A 20,171-nucleotide genomic window follows, 5' to 3' on the forward strand; every position below is an offset into this window, starting at 1 on the left:
CCCATTCTTCTAACTTCATTTTTTGCCATGGCAGGACAGCTTTAGCAAAGCCTGAGCCATCATTCATTTCACTAGGAACGGGATGTTTCATGGTCCATGTTTCTGAAGGAAAAGTAAAATAAATTTGCAAACTGAGATTATGCTCTGCTTTGCGCAGTGCTCTTGCTGGCTGACTGCTCGTCACAGCCACAGTATCTCCTGTGCAGTCACACACTAGAACCTTATATCTACTGCAGAGGCTGGACGGAACAGTTGAGCTGGTGGGGTGACAAGAAAGATGAGAAAACCGAAGAGGGAGGTGTTGACTTCACAACACAGAAAGTTCACTGCAGTGCTCAAAGCAGGACGATGCTCTTTTATTTCTTTGTGGAAGATTCAGAAATCCATTTTCAGCTGCAACTGTCCATAAAACATTTTAAATAAAAGGAAACAACAGCCTGAAAACAAACAGAACCAGCTTCCCATGAAGGTCAGATTCACGCTTGGAATACATTTGCAGCTCAAATACGCCAGTCACAGGCACAGATTGGCACACACTGGTCTGCTTTGTGCAATTAAGTGGCCACAATCCAGCTGGACGCCCAGGGGTGTGGCTGGGCCAAGGATTCATGGAGGCAAAGACTGACCTGTCTATCACAAAAAAAGCAAATTTGAAACTAAAATTTTAAGTACATACAAAGCTTAACACAAGAAAACTTGGGCAATGTCCTGCCGCAACCATTTTTCATACAACGGGTGTGTGCAACTATATTCAGCCAGCATGTCTCTCACACAGAGCTTTCAGCAAATCTTGCAAGAGAACTGCTGGGATAGAGCTTAAATCACACACGGTTTTGCTTCAAAACCCCACCAGTCAGCCCTACAAAGAACACAAAAAGTCCCAAAAGATTATAGACCACTTCCTACTCAACAATGCTGAAAACAATATGGAAAAGTTATGATATGCTTGGTCGTCTTTGTTGCACTGAGATCTCATTTTCCTTAAGATATTTAAACCAAATATCATGATGATGACGATGGCATATCTGAATTTTCTCAACCAGCATTATGACTAAAACATTGACCTATGGACCTTTTTTCCAGAATATACTTGGAGATAATCTCGCCCAAAGGTCTAAGTAGCAGGACTGCAGGTCAAATTTTACAACACACACTGGACAATGAAATTAGAAGTGAAACTCCAGCCACGTACAGGCAGAATGGAAGCATGTGTCAGTGAATGCATGAGACCCATATAATACTCCATTGTTAACATTTACACAGCAGAAAGCAGGACAGATGGAAAAAATCTTTTTTTTTGGTGATCAGAAATGAGCATATATTACTCTTGGTGAAAAAATACCTAAATAAAAAGCTATGAACCACTGATAGCCCTCCCAGAAGCATTACTCAGTCTCTCAGGCTTCTCAGCAGAAGTCTTGGGACTTTGGAGCATGACAGTCCCTCAGTCTCACTTTCCTGTCACTTCTTTTCTTTGTAACCATCAAGGTTAATGGGCATCACTTCCTGACATTTTCTAAGACTTTACCAAAACTAATAAGCTCCCCTTGTTCATTTTCATTTTGATAAAAGATAACTGGAAATCCCAGTAAGTCACTCCTGAGATTTTACAACATAATTTGTGCTAATAGTGAGCCCTGTTAGACTGCTGCAGACTCCTAAAGGACGTCACATCACTGCAGAGCTAAACCTAGACTAAATAAAAAATACCAAGCACGTCAGGCAAGGTTACCTTCCCCAGCCATGGGTTGTGTGAAAGCTTGGGTGGAAGATGGAGAGATATCTGAAGTAGAAAAGAATAGTTACTCATGAGCTTCACTTACCCTGATATCCTAGGAGTTACTGAGCCATCATTAAATCACTCTGCAGCTGTACTAATGCACCCTCCTCCAACTATAACAACTTGCATATTTAATGAGACCACTGATTACCTTCATGGTGCAGCTGCAAAGCCTGGTACTAGGGGTAGGCGGGGGAATGCAGGAAAAAGACTCTCCCAACTTAAGGCTTTCTGAAGGAGATGAGGTCTCTCCCCAGCTCCCAAGCCAGCAGCTGGTGCCAACTGAACTCTCCTCTCTTCCTTCAAGCAGGAAAATTATCAATTTTGCCAAGGGTGATGTGAAATTCCAGCCTAAGAATAACCATAGAACAAGTCAACTTTGAATCACATTAGCTCTGCTTGCTGGAAGCTATGGCCCTTCACACTAACCCTGAGTCTGTAGTGCCCCAAATCTGCAATGGAATCAAAGGGGGGAGCAGGAAATGACCTCAAGTTGTGCCAGGGGATGTTTAGATTGAATATCAGGAAAAAGTCTCTTGGGCATTGGAAGAGGCTGCCCAGGGAAGTGGTGGAGTCACCACCCCTGTAAGTGTTCAAAAAACAGGAAAATGTGGTGCTTAGGGACACAGTGTAGTGATGGATCTGTCAGTGTTAGGGTAGTGGTTGGACTCAATGATCTTGGAGATCTTTTCCAACCTTAGTGATTCTGTGATTTTATGTTGACACTTGACACAGAAATTGGCTTCACCCAGTATGTCCCAGAAGAGGGCACAATCTTTACACTGAAGAAGAGGCAGCTGCTCTCTCAGCCTTCCTCCTCTATGTGGCTGCAAAAGCAAGGTGACTTAGTGTACCTTGGTCATCCTCAAAACTGCCTTTTGGAAGGGGAAATCAACTCAAATTGCAAGGGGAAAACCTGCAGTGTATCATATAAATGCACCTCAGGAAGAAGGGTAATACAAAAAACCAAAACAAACGAGTTTCTTCTGGAGATACCTCTCTCACAAATTCAACAGGTGAGCTCCAGAGAATTACAACCTCATAACTTTGTGTTTTGTCATCCTTATTTCCTACTATGTGGACACTTAACCTAAGGAACAAGACTTAAAACCAGCCATCAAATCATCAATATCTTACAAAATATTGGTATTTGTCAACAAAGCACTTCTCAATCATGTTCAGCTTGGGGTTGTCACATATTCCTAGTCCAAACTGTAAATTTAATTATCAGATTAAAGATTTTTTAATGTAATGTATTATTTTCCAGGAGTTGGACTTTGATGATCTTTATGGGTTCCTTCCAACTCAGGATATTCTACGATTCTATGGCTTCTTGCTGGTCTGTTACAACTAACAACATATCCTTTAAATAATACTTCAGTTGCACACATGCACACACATACACATTATGAATACGAAACAAAGACTGTTACCGTGTGTGTATGTATGTATAAACACACTCTTGTCGAGCTCTGAGGTGCAGAACTTTGTGCACACCACTTACCTGCATGCCATTTTCATCATTCTTTTACAGTCACCAGCTGATTGACCTAGAAACTAAGAAATGCATTCTAATGTCCACATTTCCCGAGGGACAAGCTCTTGGCAGCCACAAATCATTATATACTTGGTGATTTCAACAGAACCACCCCATTTGTACAAACTGAGGTATGGACGCTGCACTTCACTAGCTATAGTGCTAGTGCACTTCACTAGCTATTAGCTGCAGCTGCTCATCATATTCTTCAAAACACAAAAATCCCATGTATTAACTTTACTGTCATCATAGCTTGGGGGGAAAATAACCTAACAAACCCAAACACCCCCAAATACAAACAAAAAGACCCACCAAAGAAAAATTGCAAAAAGTGGAACATTTTGCAGATATTTTGCAATATTCCATTTTGTTTTTCTGGAAAAATCTAATCCATTTTAACAGCACTATTTCTAAAAATAACTGTCTTGATAAACTGATAACAAAGGAATCTGTCAGTAATCTTGCATAGCTGCTGCAAATACACAATGGCCTGGACTACATTAGTCTAGAATCAAAGAAATAGCTCTTTTCTAGCTACAGATTCCTGAAGAGTAATTTGACATTGAAACAACTTCTTTGCACTCAAGAAGTGGTCACACCAACAAAAGCACAGGTTTTTGTAAAAAACACTCTAAATTTTGTGTGAGACAAGACTCTGATCGTGCCTGTTCTACTCAGATGCAAGGCCCTGACCCTGCAGGATGCGCTATTCAATTAGCTCTCTGAATAACACAAAGCCCCATGGAAAACAACGTGCTCTAACAAGCTGAACCTAGACAAACCCAAACAACAGATACGAGGTGGGAGTCTTGACCTACAAAAGTATATGAATTTTAGCAGCTTACATCTGGCTGTGATGGATTCTCTTATATGAGACCTTTTAAAGCAAGATGGGAACATTTCTAAAAAAAACTATCTAGGTCAGGAGCAAGTTAGGGCCTTCATAAAGCAGGAAATGATACTGACTATCATGATCCTTTGATGAAAAACCAATCAAACAAATAATCCAAACAACATATGAAAGGGACACAAGAGACCTCTTGCAAGTGTCAGGAACTGGTTTCCGAGCACTTGATAGCAATGAACCAACTCCCTTACCTTGTTTACATCCAAATACTCTAACTTTGGCACTTCTGCTATCTCTTGCTCCTCACTGCTTCCTTCATCAATGTCACTGTCCTCATCCTGCGTGGAGTCTCTCTTCTGCTCCGCAGAGGAAGGTTTGGTGCCCTTTCTGTCAGGTTCTGCCTCTCCTGGGTTCCCAGCCATGCTGGGCTTCTTCTGCTCTGCCCCTTCTTCACTGGGGAATGTTTCCCCGGCCACGCTACAAGAAGGACTATCAATGCCACTGTCTCTGTTGGGAATTTTACCATTCCCATTCAGTTCTGCAGTTGAGTCTTTGTTGCCAAGCTCCTCTTCGGGCTCTTTGCTCACAGCCACAGCAGTACAGTCTTCATGGCTTTTGTTATCACCTATGCTCAGCTCTTTAATTTTCATTATGTCTGTGTTAGTTAGATCCATAGTGCATGGTATGTTGGGCTCAGCTTCATCCAGTTCAGTTTTGTCATTTGTGGAAGAGCCACTGGAAGCCGCTGTGTCACAGTCACATGAGCTCGTCTGCTTGGATGAGTCCAGGACAGGCTCCATCTTAAGAGCTAAATTTAGCTGGTTTCTTTGAAGAACATGAACAGGTTGCCTGTGGGTGGAGAGAAAGCACCACAGTCATATTAACACTCAGGTTTCACGAGTGCCCTGAAAGAGACAGTCTGACTGTCATTTGATTCAAGTTGTATTTCTTGCACCCCACTGACAAACTCAGGAGGCAAGAGTGTGCACACATTGCAATAATAATGACCACCCAACAACATCCAATAAAAAAACATCACCCATACATTCTACTGAAATGGTACCACCAGAATCCTGGGCCTTTAGTGCTTCCCATGTCACCTTGAAGAACAGTCTGGTTTGAGGGTTTGGAGAAGAAGGAATAGCCTTTAAAAAGAAGGAGCTGGTTCTGGGCTCATTTAAACAGGAACTCTCATTCTTCAACAGAACCAAGCCTTTGGGACAAGGTATTTTCTGTCAGAGAGGGTGTACTGAAGCGTGGGAAGGCACTACTTTTCCTCTTTGAAAGACACCAGGTTCACCCAGGTGACAACACTCTCCAAGGCACAGTATGGTGCCTGTCTTCATCTCCCTCTTTGTGGACAAAACAACAAACAACCCATCACTTAGCTCCATCCGGCAGATTTATTCTTCAGGGAAAGTTTTCATGTGTACATAAAATGAGCTGGTTTTACAGCAAAATACATATATTTTATCCAGTTTAGGGTCTTTCATATACAAAGTTTCAGAACAGCTGCTGTTCTACACAACACTGTTTCACAGTACACTATGCCCCTCCCTGCCTCCAAGAAGCAAGATCTGATGTTTATTATATCTTAGACAGAATACTCAATTATTTCATATAACAATCAAGTTCCTATGATGCAATTCCCACATCAAGCCAGCTTACAGAAAGCAGACTGTGGGCTACTTGCCTCTTTTAGAATCTTACCAAATTTAGCAGGTCTTAAGCTCCTTAAGCACAACTGTATACAACAAACTAAAATTCACAGCTTTTAGAAAAAGATACTTTGTCCTCAGTGAAGCTTTGCACTTCCAGTAGAAAACATCCCAAGAGGATTTTCTATGTGATCATTACAGTTAATGTTTTCTACTATTATAGCCTAAGTTAAAAATGCAGGAAAGGGAGATGAGACCAAATCTCACAAAGCCATATTTACCTAATACTTTCAAATTTCTCAATGAGCGTGTTGACTCCTGCTGATATTGGTATTTCTTCCTCTCCAGGTGCTAAGCTCCTTGATGACTTGGGATCAGCTGGCAAAGGCCGAGACGGTGCAGGAGGAATTCTTTCCTGCCCAGGTTTGAGATGGACAGGCTTAGGAGGTACTAATGAAAGAGAAGGGAAAAAACAGGAGGATAAATCTCCATCTTCTTTATCCTAAACTGGAAACAAAATCCAGACCAAGAGATATGCATTCTTTCCCCATTTTTTATAAACAGCACAGGTGCAGTCCTGAAGAATTGCTTACACCAAAGCAAGCTGCTAAAGAAAAACGACACGTTTCTATTTTGTGTTTCTACAGCTGGCTTAGCTGCGCTAACAAACCGGGTGGCTTGCAGCACTGCACCGCTTCCTCGTTACTAAACAGGATGCACAGCTTACACTTCAGTTTGCAAGTTTGCTTGCCATCTCAATCACACTAATGAGTTTCCCCTTCCATGACTTCTCAAAATGCTGGTGCCCCATTGAATCTCTTATATTGGGGAAAAGAAAAGGCAGAGAGATGAACCACATCCCAAAACAAACCATCAAAACCCAACCCAGCATGCATTTCAGTGCCTTATGTTTGCTTGGTCAAAAACGCCACAGGCAGAACATAACAGCTTTTCTTCCTCTCCTTCTCCCTCCCCCCTCTCTTCTGTGGTGTAGCAGTCTTCATGAATTTCCTTCCTCTTTTGGTCCTATGCTGCATTGCATATGATATAAATAAAACAAGTATTGTAAGAACACTCACATTCCGCTTCAGGACTCACAAGGAGGCCAAGGTACAAAGTTTAACACAGTATTTAGAAAAAATGGCATTAAAATGTAATGTCTTTAAAAAAAATGTATTCAGATCTTCCATTGATTGCAGAGTAAATGGTTTATCATACACAGGCAGTAACTCATGCAACTCCCATAGGCAGAAATGACACTGGAAGGCAGGAAAACCGATTGTGGGATTGTTCCCAAAGCACACACTGCTTGGAGTAGCACTGCCAATCTAGACTATCCAATGAGTTGACATGCTAAATGAGGAAATTCTAACTACATGTTGTATTAAAAAACATTTTCAAGAACAGTTTCTTTCAACCATTTCTGACTTTGATAATCCATTTGGCACATGTGATCAGCATTGTAATGGGGCTTGAGTTAGCAACTGTTCTGAATGTAATTCCAGGGTTACTTGCTTTAGGAGGATAAACAGAGGCGTATGCACCCAAAAAGTCAACTCCAATTGTCCCTTCCTTGCAGAAGGCTCTGCATCTCTTCTAAGATCCACATCAGCCCAGATGTCTGCCCTGCTCCAGCAGATGGGCAGCTGCCATAGTAGTCCATAGACAGACATTTCCTGAGGTCAATGATGAAGAGCTGTTAAAGCATTTTGGAGTTCTGAGTATAGGTCAGATTTTAAACTCCCTGCATTACTGAGTTTATTTCAACATGAAAGAATAAAACCAATTTTTCTAAGGATCTGAGCTTTAAGAAGACACTTCCTACGAGAGGATAGATTTACCTAGTCTCCAAAACCATCTGAAATTCCTATCTTAAAATAAAGGTGTTAAAGTCCAATTTTGAAAAGACTTCTAACAAGCCCTATCTTATGCAGGAATAACAGGGAAGCAGGAAAAGAAAATGTTCTTGCATATAAATGGGCTGGTGGAGATCTATGTTTTGTTCACCAGGTTTTCATGGGCACACCATGTGACCAGTGAGTGTCTGGCCATATTTCTCCTTGTAAAAATAAAAAACAACCTAAAAACAAGTATCCACAAAGCCATCTGGATCATCTAGCCAAAGACAAGCTCTGTGCTCCTTACAGAAGGTGCATAGTGCAGCAGGCAGACATGTCAGAACCTACCCCACATACCCCATCAGACCTTCAAAGTTGGCCCTGGTCCATAACACCCAAAGGTTTTAAAATAATATCAAAGCATTTACACTGGGTGTCACTGCTGTCCATGTAAACATTTGATGTCTTTCCGTTAGTGGATTCATCTGAATCACCTCAGACAACACACTCTGCACTGGACCAAAAGGAAGCAGGAAAATATTTTTATTAATTCTGAATTTTTACTTACTGAAGTAATGTTGAGAAATAGAGACATCAGCATGGAGGCAAACAACATTCAAGGAACAACTACTAATTAAACTTGAGCTACCAAGACCTCTAGGTGAAAGCTCCATAAAGATACAGACCTTGTGAGATGTTTCAAGCATGAAGTAGTATATTAATTTAATGTTTAAGGTTTACTTCCAGAAGCAGAAAATACAATGCTTTCTTTGTTGTTGTTTAAGGTTGAATTGCTTTTGTATAGATATTATAATTGGGAGGGGGTGGTGGTGCAACATCTCAGTGTGTACAACACTAAAATACCTTCTTTTTCAGATGACAATGACCATCTATCACATGGACCCATATCTTCTAAACATTTCAATTTATGGTCTTAGTATCTTCTTGATACTAAGCTTCTTGATCTTCTTAGCTTCTTTTGTTCCAAACACCTCTCAAACTCCATGCTTTTTGCATCCCCAAATCCCTTGAGGCAAGCACCCATTACATACATAAGTGTAATCAATTCTACAAAGCACAGGGTGGTGAGAGTAGGGTACTTGGCAAACTGGCATTACAGAGACCACATGTGATTTCACTGATGAAGAAACATGAAAACAATTTATACTCTTTCAAGAAATTTGCTGCAGTCTTTTCAGTAGAATTCAGAAGCCTGGGGAGACCAGAAGAACATGTGGAGACCAGCTGGAACATGCTTCTTTCTGACTCCTCTTCCATCATACTTTGGGATTGCCACCTATTTGACTATTAGCTGGCAGCTCTCTGGAAGTACCACAGCCCACACGTGATTGGTTTAGCTTCTATTTCATATTTTCAAAATACATTTGTTCCATTTAGGCATTTCCTGTTGCCATACATAGTTCTTACAATATATGGAAAGCAGATCAGGTTTAAACAATAAGATATTACTACCTAAATTACTTTTTAAAAAAATTATCAACAATGTAAACAATATTGCTAAATCCAACTTACACTTCACAGCTGCATGAGGTATAACGACAGGACAAGCAATATAAAGTGACAAGTTAAGTAATTGGTTATTGCTGAATCAATTTCTTCTTGAAGGCTTCTCTAAGTGGCTGTCTAACATTGGAAAATGAAGATAATAAAACCTTACCAGCTATACATTACAATGTAAAAGTAACTATTTTGCTGTGACTCAAATTGAAACAGTAATTTTAAAATATTACACTTTCTGTGCGATAGAAGCTTGTACAATTTCTAGGAGGACAAAGCCACTTGCCTTGGGGTTTCTGCAGAGGATGCATTTTGGCCAGTGCAGTTTTGGTTTTGGGTTTCCTTCCAGCCTGATGGAGACATTGCGCTGAGCTGATGTGCTGCAGCTCCCCACATGCTTCCAACACTGGATTGGAGTCAATGTTACATTTGATTTGGAAAGGAGAGCACGGGCAACCTGAGGGAAGGAGGGAAAGAAGTCAGTATTTATCTTGTTCTATTGATCCTGAAGAAAATTTGTGCTACTTCTGGAGGTATGTCACCCATTCAAGTTCCTGAGGAAGGGAAGGGGGGTATGAGAGGGGTGAGCCATTCACAGTTATTACTCAAAACCAGCCACTCATAAGTGATTACAACCAATATATCCAGCCTTAATAATCCTGTTAAACTGCCTGACTGGTAAGATAGGCAGAATTTCAGCCATTCTGTCTTCAATTAATTATTTATTTCTTTACTACAGACACCCAAAATAAAAGAGCAAATATAAAAGTTAAAAACCACTTCAAAAGGATTTCTCCAAACAGAGCCACAAGTGCTATAGCATATAACATCGTGTTACTTGGTAAAATACAACTAAATTAGGGTGACTTAGAAATGTGTTCCACGTGGTGGGGATGGTACAAGTGCCATTTCTTTGGATTTAATCACTCAAGTTGTATTTTATCCCTATTTATTACTCCTCCTTATATAAAATATTAACATGCCTGCAAAATGCTCCGATCTAGAAGACACCATTAAGATACCATCTAGTGTCAACACAGAAGTGATTAATAATGATTGTTGGTCTTTAGTTTAACATTGTTGATTCACTTCTCTGGGGACTCAGAAAACAAACTATCACGGATCCTGCAGTATTTGATTTGAAGTTTTTTGAACTTGTGGCAAGCCTACATGAAACCCTCACGTCAGCTTTATTAGTGTGTCATGAGAAGGTTAAAAAAAAGAGTTTAAAAAGGAATGTGGTTTAAAATTGCTGTATATGAGCATAAGAATACATAGGCTTCTGGAAGTACTCAGAAATGAAAAACACAACAAATTTAGAAATTTGAACATAAATGCACTAAAAAAGGGCAAAAAAAACATGACAAACATTCTTTCCCTATTACTGTCTTAAAATGGACTAGCTGAATTTACCAGAATCTCACTAGAGTGGAGGGTAGCCTGCATCACATAGAAAGGATTCACCTAAAGGTGAAAAACCAGTCTTTGCCTTTCTGCAATGTCTTCAAAAACATGGCTTTAGCTTCAAAAGTGAAACCTACTTTCAGCCAGATTCCTATTAAGATCAAAAACCTGAAATGAAAAGCACTCTCATTCACATCAACTAAATTATTCTGGATTTATATTAATGGTATTAAATCAGGATGTGACCTTTTGAATAAAGCCCCTGGAGTCTGTGCCATGCAGACTGCAGATTTTGTTGTCAAAGTAGATTCAGATGGCACAAATCTACTTACTGATCTCTGCCACCCAAATATACAATCCCTGAATTCCCCATATATGGCTGCCAGTTGTTGCTGGTTGAAGCTTCATTAGCATTTCTACCACAAAAATCTTCTTTTCAGCAGATTTGAGACCAGCTATTAAAACATCCTTCCAGCTAAAAACAGGAAATTATAAGTACTAGGTTCTATTCAAATATAATTTCACTTACCAGAAAAATGCTGTGAAAACAGAAAAGATTGTTAGAGCAGATTAATAGATTATTGCAAATACATCATGACTGATAGAATTTGCACTGATGGCTTGGCTTTGGGTGCCAAAACCTCCCTGTGACAGCAGCAGTGCTGCCACAGGCTAGATTTTAAGGGGAAGGACTGGGACTTCTTCCTTATGAATAGTAGCTCAACACAGCCAGAAATTAAAACAGCGCACAAGGGAAAAACCTGAATTTGAGAAAATTAAAAGGGCAGCATGCAGAAAACAGAGCTCAATATTTCAGCAGGTATTCACCATCGTGTGACTGGAATGCAATCTAGCAATGTTGTATTTTCTCAAAAATTGTTTCAGTGATCCAATTCCTCAGTGGACAAATCTCTGCACCTACCACAGCTCTAGAAAATACTAGAAGACCCCTCTAACCCATGCTATGTTGTTTGATGACACAAGCATGGCAGCAGTGTCAGCTCTGGCAAAGCACTGAAGTCCTGGTAGATGCCAGACATGTCCACAGTCCCCCACAGCAGCTGAAGGAGGAGAGCCACAGCTTCTCCTGCCCTCAAGCACCACATTCCTGGGGGATCCCCAGCTGATCATCTTAAGACGAGCCCAGCTACCCTATGCTGACTTTGGGTAAGGTACCAGTTACCCTAAGCATTCCCCATTCTTCTTCAACCACTGCCACAAAAAAGGACTAGCCTGTTGGTATAATTTTGTGAAGTTTCAAAAGGAATTAAAACCCAATTCCTTTTTCTTTCCTCCTGGGATTCATCGCTGTGAATGCAGGCCCAACCACCTTACTTTTTTTACTGAAAACAATGAGCTAGTGGCTCCTTCATTAGTTTCAAATGTGTGGCCCCACCAGACACCTCTTTTGTCTAGGTTAAAACCTCTAACAAGCTGCTTACAGTACTGCAAATAGAGTGTTTTGACCTTTATTTTATAAATTCAGACATAAATTTTTTTCTTCTACTGTGTAATCCTGTCAAACAATCATGGCACAGGATCCTCCACTGGTAATTACTCAACCAACACATCCATCTTGCCCAAAATTTGGCTCTGAATGTTTTAGGACTTGTGCTCAGAGGCATTTGCAGAGTAAATACTTCATGAGGTTTTATGCTACTTCCCATTAACGAAGAGGATCCAAAGGGCACAAGGCAGAAAATAAAATTGATAAGCACCAGGAAAGAAGAGGAACTTGGAAAGACACAAGTGCCTTACACATCAAATGTAGTGCTGGCCCTAAATCAAGAATAATACGCAGGGGCAAAGCACAGAAGTGGCTTTCATTCTTTTTACTTAATTTAAACCAAGCTGGTTCTCTCTCTTCATCTTTGATGTGGCCCTTAAGGACTGCTTTTGCGCAGAAGTCAAAAATTCCTTACATATTTTTTTAAGTGCTATAAAATGACTCGTGAAAACAAGATTTACTGGATTATTTCACACGAAACTATCTGAAAGTAAAACCCAGTTTGCCAAGTGCATTACAGGTGCTACTGGGAATGGGAGATGAGAGGGACAACATAAGATTCAGGTAATCACTCCCAAGACATCTGGTTCTGCCACATGTTTCCAGAAGTGGGAGCAGGTGATGGGCCCCTATTGCCTGCTCTCTGGCACCCACCAAACCTGCAGGACTCAACAAAGAACTGCCTCCTCCTTGAGTTTTGGTCCATTGTTGGATAAGGAAAACTCTTCCTAGACCAGTGTCCTGGCTGTGGCCAGGACAGGGCTGATTGTTGCAGTAGCCAGGAGGGGCATGGCCGGGACCTGGAGGTTATTCCATACCGAGGGGAAGAGGCCTCTTTCAGTTCGGGTACCCTGGGGGGTGGTTGGGGTTTTGCCGGTTTCCACAGGGTGAGTGCTCGTGCATGAATCATTCAGCTCTCTTGTACCCTCTGTTATTAATATTGTTGCTGTTACCCTTTGTTTCTTACTTCATTGCTGTTTCTAGTAAGCTGCTCTTCTCTCGACTCCTGATCTTCACCTTTTTTCCTCCAATTCTCCTCTCCAGCCACCAAAGGGGAGGGACAGGGGGACGGTAGAGTGAGCAAGTGACACATGATTTGGAGTGTTTCAGTGGAACACTAAAATGGGGAATACCAGTCCTATACCACAACAGCCTTATTTGCCCAAAGTGAGGCACAAAGAGTTAACAACAGAGCTGCCCAGAGTGGGTTGGAAACGAGTTTGATGTTAGCATTTGTTGTATTACATATGGACCCACTGGTCACAGTATTGTGGAATGTGCCAGTACCCCCCAGGTGCTCACAGCAGGCACTCCAAAAACCTGAGCATGCACTTCCAAACTCATAAAATCCTGCCCTGAGATTCAGGTTTACTGTGTGCACTCCTTGTGCTTCTAATATATTTAAACTCAAGTATTTCATGTCTGGCTTGTAATTCCACTCACATGAACAATGATGCTTATAATTCCTCTGTTCCAAACCAATCCAAGCAAAGAAGACCCAGATTATTCTTCTTTTCAGAGGTAATTTTTTGTATTATTTTAATAAAATAATAGGTATTTTAGGCTTTGGCTAAGGCAAAACTTAAACAAAACTTCTGAAATGCCTCAGTTGAGCTACAATTTGTATTTTCACTGAATTGGAAAAGTAACATCAGTTTTTCTGACAGAATTCAAAGCCACCAGGAACATCATGGCACAGAGAACTTTCTTGAGTGTCTCCTCTTATCCTCACTAACTGCACCCAGAAGAAAGTCTGTATTTTTGAAATATTTCCCTTAGACGCAGTCAGAAACTTGAAGGCTACAAATACTTTTTTCTAGTAGACCAAGATAAAATACAAGGATTTTGGGTGCTCCACTAAGTTTAGTAGTAAAGAGACCAGTTGAGCCCAAGTGGTTAAACTCCAGATCTCAGGGTTTTCTACCACAACACAAGCCAGGTAAGGATCTTGTATTTGACACTCAGTCCCTATGTAGCTATGTTCAAAAATAACCCCAGTTTAAAATAAAAAAATACCTTTTAGGTCTGTGATAGCAGCAAGAACCTGAAATGTTATGACAGTCTCTGGGTTTGGCACATCCTACATTAGCCAACCCACAGGACTTCTCCTCTAGCCCTCTGTTAGAGATTTTGCAGTATTCCCCTGAAACAAAGCAAGCCTACAGCTCCTTCGGCTGTTTCACACCTTCCCCCACCCTAGATTAGCTCCCAGCCCTCTCCTTCTGCTCAGCAAGGAGCACAAAGCCTTTCCCACTCTGCTACCAGGTATACCCTATTTCTTCCTCTTGTGCTGCTTTATTAACTCCAGTATTTTCCTCAAACCCACTTAAAGCTCACCTCTTCCTCCTGTCCATGGCCCAGCTGAGACCTCGGCAGGGTTGTAAGGCAGTGTGTGGTGGGGCTGTACAGCCCTGCTATAAAACCCAGCTCAGTGACACTGACAACTATTAGCTTACAATTTTCTGGCATTCCAAAACATTAAATTCAGCAAAAAAGAGTGACAGCAAAGTCATCGCCATAAGCTTTCAGAAACAGATGCAATCAAGCAAACATTATGTTTCAAAGCAAGCAAGAATCTGGCATGGACTGCGATTCCCCACCAAAAGAAAGGCATATCACTTACTTGTGCTTGAGCAGAAGTTCACATATTTTTTCTTACTTGCTTAAGATCTAAGACAACCAAAAAGAAGGAAGAACAGCTCCTGCTGCAGCTTTCACTTCATGGGTTAAACGCCATGTTCACAGGAACTGACCTCCCCCAGCTCACTTCCGACCACCACTGCGGTTGGTGAGTCAAAGCATATAAACGTGGCAAATGCCCGTGGAGGAGCTGTGCTAAGTACAAGTCACAGGAGATTACTGCTGGGTTTGAGTTTCAAACCATCTGAAAGGCAATACAAAGGATGTGGATGGTTTAGAAGCCTGACTCTTTCTGAAATAGAAAAGAGAAAGCTAGATCATGGAATCATAGAGTCTCGGAATGGTTTGGAGTAGAAGAAACCTTAGACAAACACCATCTTCTTCCAACCCCCTTCCACTAGACCAGGTTGCTCAGAGTCCCATTCAACCTGTTCTTGGAAACTTCCAGGGATGGAACAGCCAGAGCTTCTCCAGGCAGCCTGTGCCAGGACTTCACCAACCTCACAGAGAAGAATTTCTTCCTTATATCCAACCTAAGCCTGAGCGCTTTTAGTTCAAAGCCATTCCCCCTTGTTCTATCACTACATACCTTCGTAAAAAGTCCCTCTCCAGCTCTCTTGTAGGCCTCCTTCATATTTTTATAGAGCTTTTTGCTTAGATACAGTTCGATATTAATGCAAGAACAGTCAGTAACAGCAGTAACGTCATGGAAACCAGCAAAAACACAGTTCTCAGCACGCAAACTCTCAGTCTGCTTCACAGTCTGAGAAGGGAAATGAGAAACCATAAAAGTGACAATAAATGCAATTCCACCAGCAAGCGATGGAGTTTGTTAAAAGCTTTATATCAAATGTCTTGAAAATGTTCAAAGCTTCTTCTTCCCCTATCCTGCTCTCCCATCAGAATCTCCATGGGAAACAATAAAGGACAAAGCAAAATCTAAAATTTTCGTATAAACACTGCATTTCAGGGCAGATGCCATCTCTGAGGATCCACAGAGGAGCTGCTGCTTTGGGTTCTTACAAAAAACCACAATGTTGGCAAACCATGCCAAATCGCTCGGTCTGAGCAGGACTGCCAGAAATTTGGTATATTCAGTCCACCTCATACCACCACAGAAATACAGACACAAAAAAAAGAGTTTTTCACAGAAAGAACCACATAGCTGAAATTAAAAAAATTTGTGCATATAAAGCATAAGAAGGACCAATAGTTTCCCTAGACCTATAACAGTAGGATTTGGGATTTTGGGATTTGGTGTACTTTTATCCTGTTCTGACTAATTTTAAATGCCTTAGATGAGGATGCTTTCACTAACAGATGTTTCTGTAGCATCTTGAGTGTCACTACTGAACATCATTAACATTGTATCTTCCATAAACCTGCATCAAGATACCCTTCCTTTATTCTCATTAGATTCTCCTAAGGTACACGCCTGCAAGGTAATCCTAATAAAGGCTGTGCTTTACCGGCACTGGCAAACACCTTACGTCTCTCATCATCTGAATCACAACAGACATATTCTGGAGAAAGGAGTTTTCAGCTCTGACTTCTGTTCTTCTCGAGCAGGTTTTCACATACAATTAGTAAACACCTCTTTTACACACTCATTTCAGTGCAGTTTCTGTATCTGTCATTGCAATCTTTTTTTTATTGCCCTATGCGGAACAGCACCTAATTCAGGTACCTGTGCAATGCTATTCCAACAGTCCTCTGCCTCTGGGACATTTCACATTTGATCCTGCAGCCAGGGATTTCTCCACAACTGCTTTAAAGAAATCATTACAGAATTTTAATTACTCATTTAATCTGGTATACTTCCATTTAAAGAATTAGCTTTTCAACAGACCTACATCAGCCCTTCCCTCACAACAATACAACACACTCCTTGTCCCACTCAATGCTCCCCAGACAGGGTACTACAGCACAGTCCTCATTTTCTATCCTGCACGTAAATGGAAAAACCTCACACTCCAGACCCACATTTGTCCAGCCAGAAGCACTGCGGGCACAGTTAGTTCAACATGAAGCAGGAATGCATTGTCAGAACAGGCTCTCTGACCCCCTACCGTTGCAGGGGCAGCTTGGGCACTAGGGCCTTTCCCTTAGACACAGGTTAGCTGGCAAACTGCTATTAAAACTGGCTATAAAAGTGATTCTTAAATGTTTACTCTATATTTATATAATTACAGTGGTCAGGAGAAGATTTCTGAGTGACAGAAATGAGGAGCTTCAACACCTAATTCTGTATTACAGCACTACTTAACACAGATGTGTAAACCAAATCCCTGCCAAGATCTTCATACTTACCCAAAGACAAGATAAAGGAAAGGCAAAAATGCAAGCATGTCTCAGAAATCCTACCAGTCGAAAGTCATTACATACAACCTTACACTGGGGCAAGGAAAAAAAAAAACCCAAACAAAAAAATCAAGCAGGCATTCACTTCTAGTTTTAGGCTTTTTATGTTGCTCTGAGTACAGCTGGCCACCACATCCCCCACAGACAGCACAAAGCAAGGATCCTTCCAAGGCCAGTCAAATATGCTGCTTCCACCAAAGTGGCAATGATAACATCTGTTGAGATGTAATACAGGATCAACTCAACATGCCACTAACAGAGAAAATTTAAACTCCCTTCCAGGACAAAAAGCCAGAATCTGTCATTAACTGTATGAAAGGTCATCTTTCCCTAGCAAAGAAGAAAAGTGGTATTTCTTATTTTATTTTTATTTTGTAGCAGGCTGCCAAGCAAATTCTTGCCAAAAATGAATCAAGGGGAAAAACACATCAGCCGAATGGGAAGAAGGACCAGCTTCCAACCCTGGTGATTCCAAGGAGGCCTGAGGAGTGGAAGAAACAACCAGAAAAGCCATACTGAGAACAGAATAAATTCACTCAAAAGGAAAATGAGAAAAAACAAAGTAAAGCACCACAGAATATATTCTCCCCCAGGACTAACATCAGGCACAATAAAGCCCCAAAATAAAAATTTTTTTTCCTGTATGAAACAGGATGTGGTACTGCAGTTAGCAAGCACTTACCTTCAGCTCCTGAGGTTGTTGGTACAAAGTTAAAAAAAAAAGCTCTTGTGTTTCTACTGTGTTTTAACTGAGTCCTCTGTTAGCATCCACATGGACACTGAGGACACGCTGTCGGCTGCACAGCCCCCGCTCCCTTCAGCCACAGGAGTCAGCCCCATATGGTAGGGTTGTACTGAAACCTCTGTAGGAAGGCACCCAGCTCAACCAGGCTGACAGCCCACGGACAAGTCCAGGCTTACCACCTCCTGCAGAGAAGGAGGGACTGGGGGGGAAGCAGCTCCTTGCTGTGCATCACTGTTATCAAAGCACTGGACAGATGCAAATCCCAAGAGTGGAAAACTCCACATATAATTATTTCCTTGCCAATAACTTCTAAGTGTTTATAATTTGAACTCTGCTGAAGTATAGATGAGGACTGATGGATTTTGGGGGGCTTGGGGGATTTTTTTAAGTAGTCATATACGTTCTCTCATGTGTTTTAACACAAATATTGTAATTTCTAGATCTGTTTCTGTAGTGCTGCTATGATAACGAACTACACAGATAACGAACTACAATGTCCTGAACCAATAACAAGGTTGTGTGCTCCTCCACAGTATCACAGAATCATAGAATGGTTAAGATTGGAAAAGATCTCTAAGATCACCAGGTTGAACCATCAATCCCCTCACCACCTGCATGTTCACCACGAACCAATGTCCCCCAGGTGTCACCTCCACAGATTTTTGAACACTCCACCACTGTCCTGGGCAGCCTGTGCCAGGCTTGACCACCTTTTCAGTGAGGAAATCTTCCCTAATATCCAACCTAAACCTTCCCTGGCACAATTTGAGGCTGTTTCATCTTATCTTGTCACTTGCTACCTGGGAGAAGAGACTGACACCCACCTAAGTGGTAACTCTCAAGTTCTTTCATGCTGTTCTGTGACAAACTTGTACCACAGTTATTCTTTCTTATTTTGTTCATATTTGTATCCCTCTGGAGAGTACCAGTCTGGCCTTAGATTTCATCTCTCAGTTTACTTGGACACAGGTGCCCACCAGTAACTTTTCATTAGCATTTCTATCATACCTCAGAATTCGGGCATATCTTACAGATCTGGTCCCAAACTTTGGCATTATGACTTCAAGCCTCTGGTGACATTCCCACAAGGCACACAGGAAAGACATTTCCAATTTGAAAAAACATGTTTAATCTCTCCATTTAGTGCTGGAGACTGTTCTTTGGTAAGCAAATTCCTGCATTTAGCTATAGTCTTCTCAATATTTACACTTGGCCTGCTTTTCATATTGACATACAGAGAATAAACATTAGGGGATAGTGAAAATCAAATCCCCATAAACGGAAGGCAGTCACAAACTTTTATGATTTAACAAAGTGTAACAAACAGGCTCTGAAAATCTCATTCTTCTGGAGGAAGTATTTAGCTGACTCTTCTCCCCAAATGGCACAGTTTAATTAGGCTAAACTAATCAGCACAGTAACTTTCTGTGACACCAAGATCAAAGGTAAAAGAGAAAAACCCCTGAGACTCTTCCACCCAGTAAGAAAAGCAAGTTAGATGACATGAAAAGACTGAGGCATAAAGAGTGACAAAGTAAAGGAGAAGAAGCCTGGGGCAGATGTCAGCCAGCCTGACATTGCAGGTGACAAAAGCCCTGCCAGAACACTGCTCACAGCACACATCAGGAGATTCAACCATCACACGAGGCTGTCAAATGCTGTTCCTAGAGAACTAGAGAAAAGAAGGTAAGAAGGGATGAGCAGCCAGACTCATCTCTTTGGTGAATACAAGTCTTGTCCTACTTTTGTGTGCTGAAATGCACAGCAACTAGTTTAACTTCAGCAGTAGATTTCAAGACTTAATTCCTGCATTGGCCAAGGTGCAGATACCAAGGTCCAGACATCAAAGTCCATCTTAAGTTGTTGCAGGTACCTAATTTAGAAGGGGAAAGGAGAATTAGGTTTTCATTCATGTACTTCATTACAATTAACATGAAACTCAGAACCCATGAATTAGTAACTGTGTTTTGCTTTGCTTTTCTCTTTTGCAAAAGGATTCATTGAAAATAGAAGATAATGGGCCTTTCTCCCTAATTTTTTCTTGAGTTCAGGATTGAGTACTGGGCAGATAACATGCCCAGAGTAAAAATTAAGGTAAGCACTTGAAACAGACTAGAACACTTTCTAAGGAAGTTTTAATTATAGCCAAGTATTTCTCATCATAATTTTACCCTCATCCTTCTCATTCTAGCTAGGTCAGCAGAAGCAATGGCATTTCTCTGACGCACAGGACAAGTCCCACACACCACCACTGTGGGGTCCTTCAGCACAGCAGCAGCATTTCAACACCTTTTCCTCCTCCTGCCTCTCCCCCATTCAAACTCACTTTGCATCTC

General features: G+C 41.2%; 1 protein-coding gene across 6 annotated transcripts in view; it reads right to left on the bottom strand.

The window, feature by feature from the left end:
* FGD3 (FYVE, RhoGEF and PH domain containing 3) overlaps positions 1-20,171 on the bottom strand; it is a 102,497-nt gene that overhangs the window by 39,113 nt on the left and 43,213 nt on the right. For 5 of the 6 annotated variants that reach the window (XR_004242343.1, XM_032120759.1, XM_032120755.1 and 2 more), the window contains exons 2-4: positions 9,465-9,635; positions 6,104-6,272; positions 4,416-5,013 (exon numbers count right to left, since the gene is read on the bottom strand). Coding sequence is in view for 5 of the 6 variants with exons in the window: in XM_032120759.1 (XP_031976650.1) it covers positions 4,416-5,013; positions 6,104-6,272; positions 9,465-9,635 (938 nt within the window). In the remaining variant the exon portion in view is untranslated. Of the gene's footprint in view, positions 1-4,415; positions 5,014-6,103; positions 6,273-9,464; positions 9,636-14,712; positions 14,843-20,171 lie in introns of those variants that run through there. The other variant, XM_032120757.1, reaches the window with a different exon arrangement.

This window comes from Corvus moneduloides, chromosome 11 (assembly GCF_009650955.1).
Source record: "Corvus moneduloides isolate bCorMon1 chromosome 11, bCorMon1.pri, whole genome shotgun sequence".
Taxonomy (NCBI): Eukaryota; Metazoa; Chordata; class Aves; order Passeriformes; family Corvidae; genus Corvus; species Corvus moneduloides.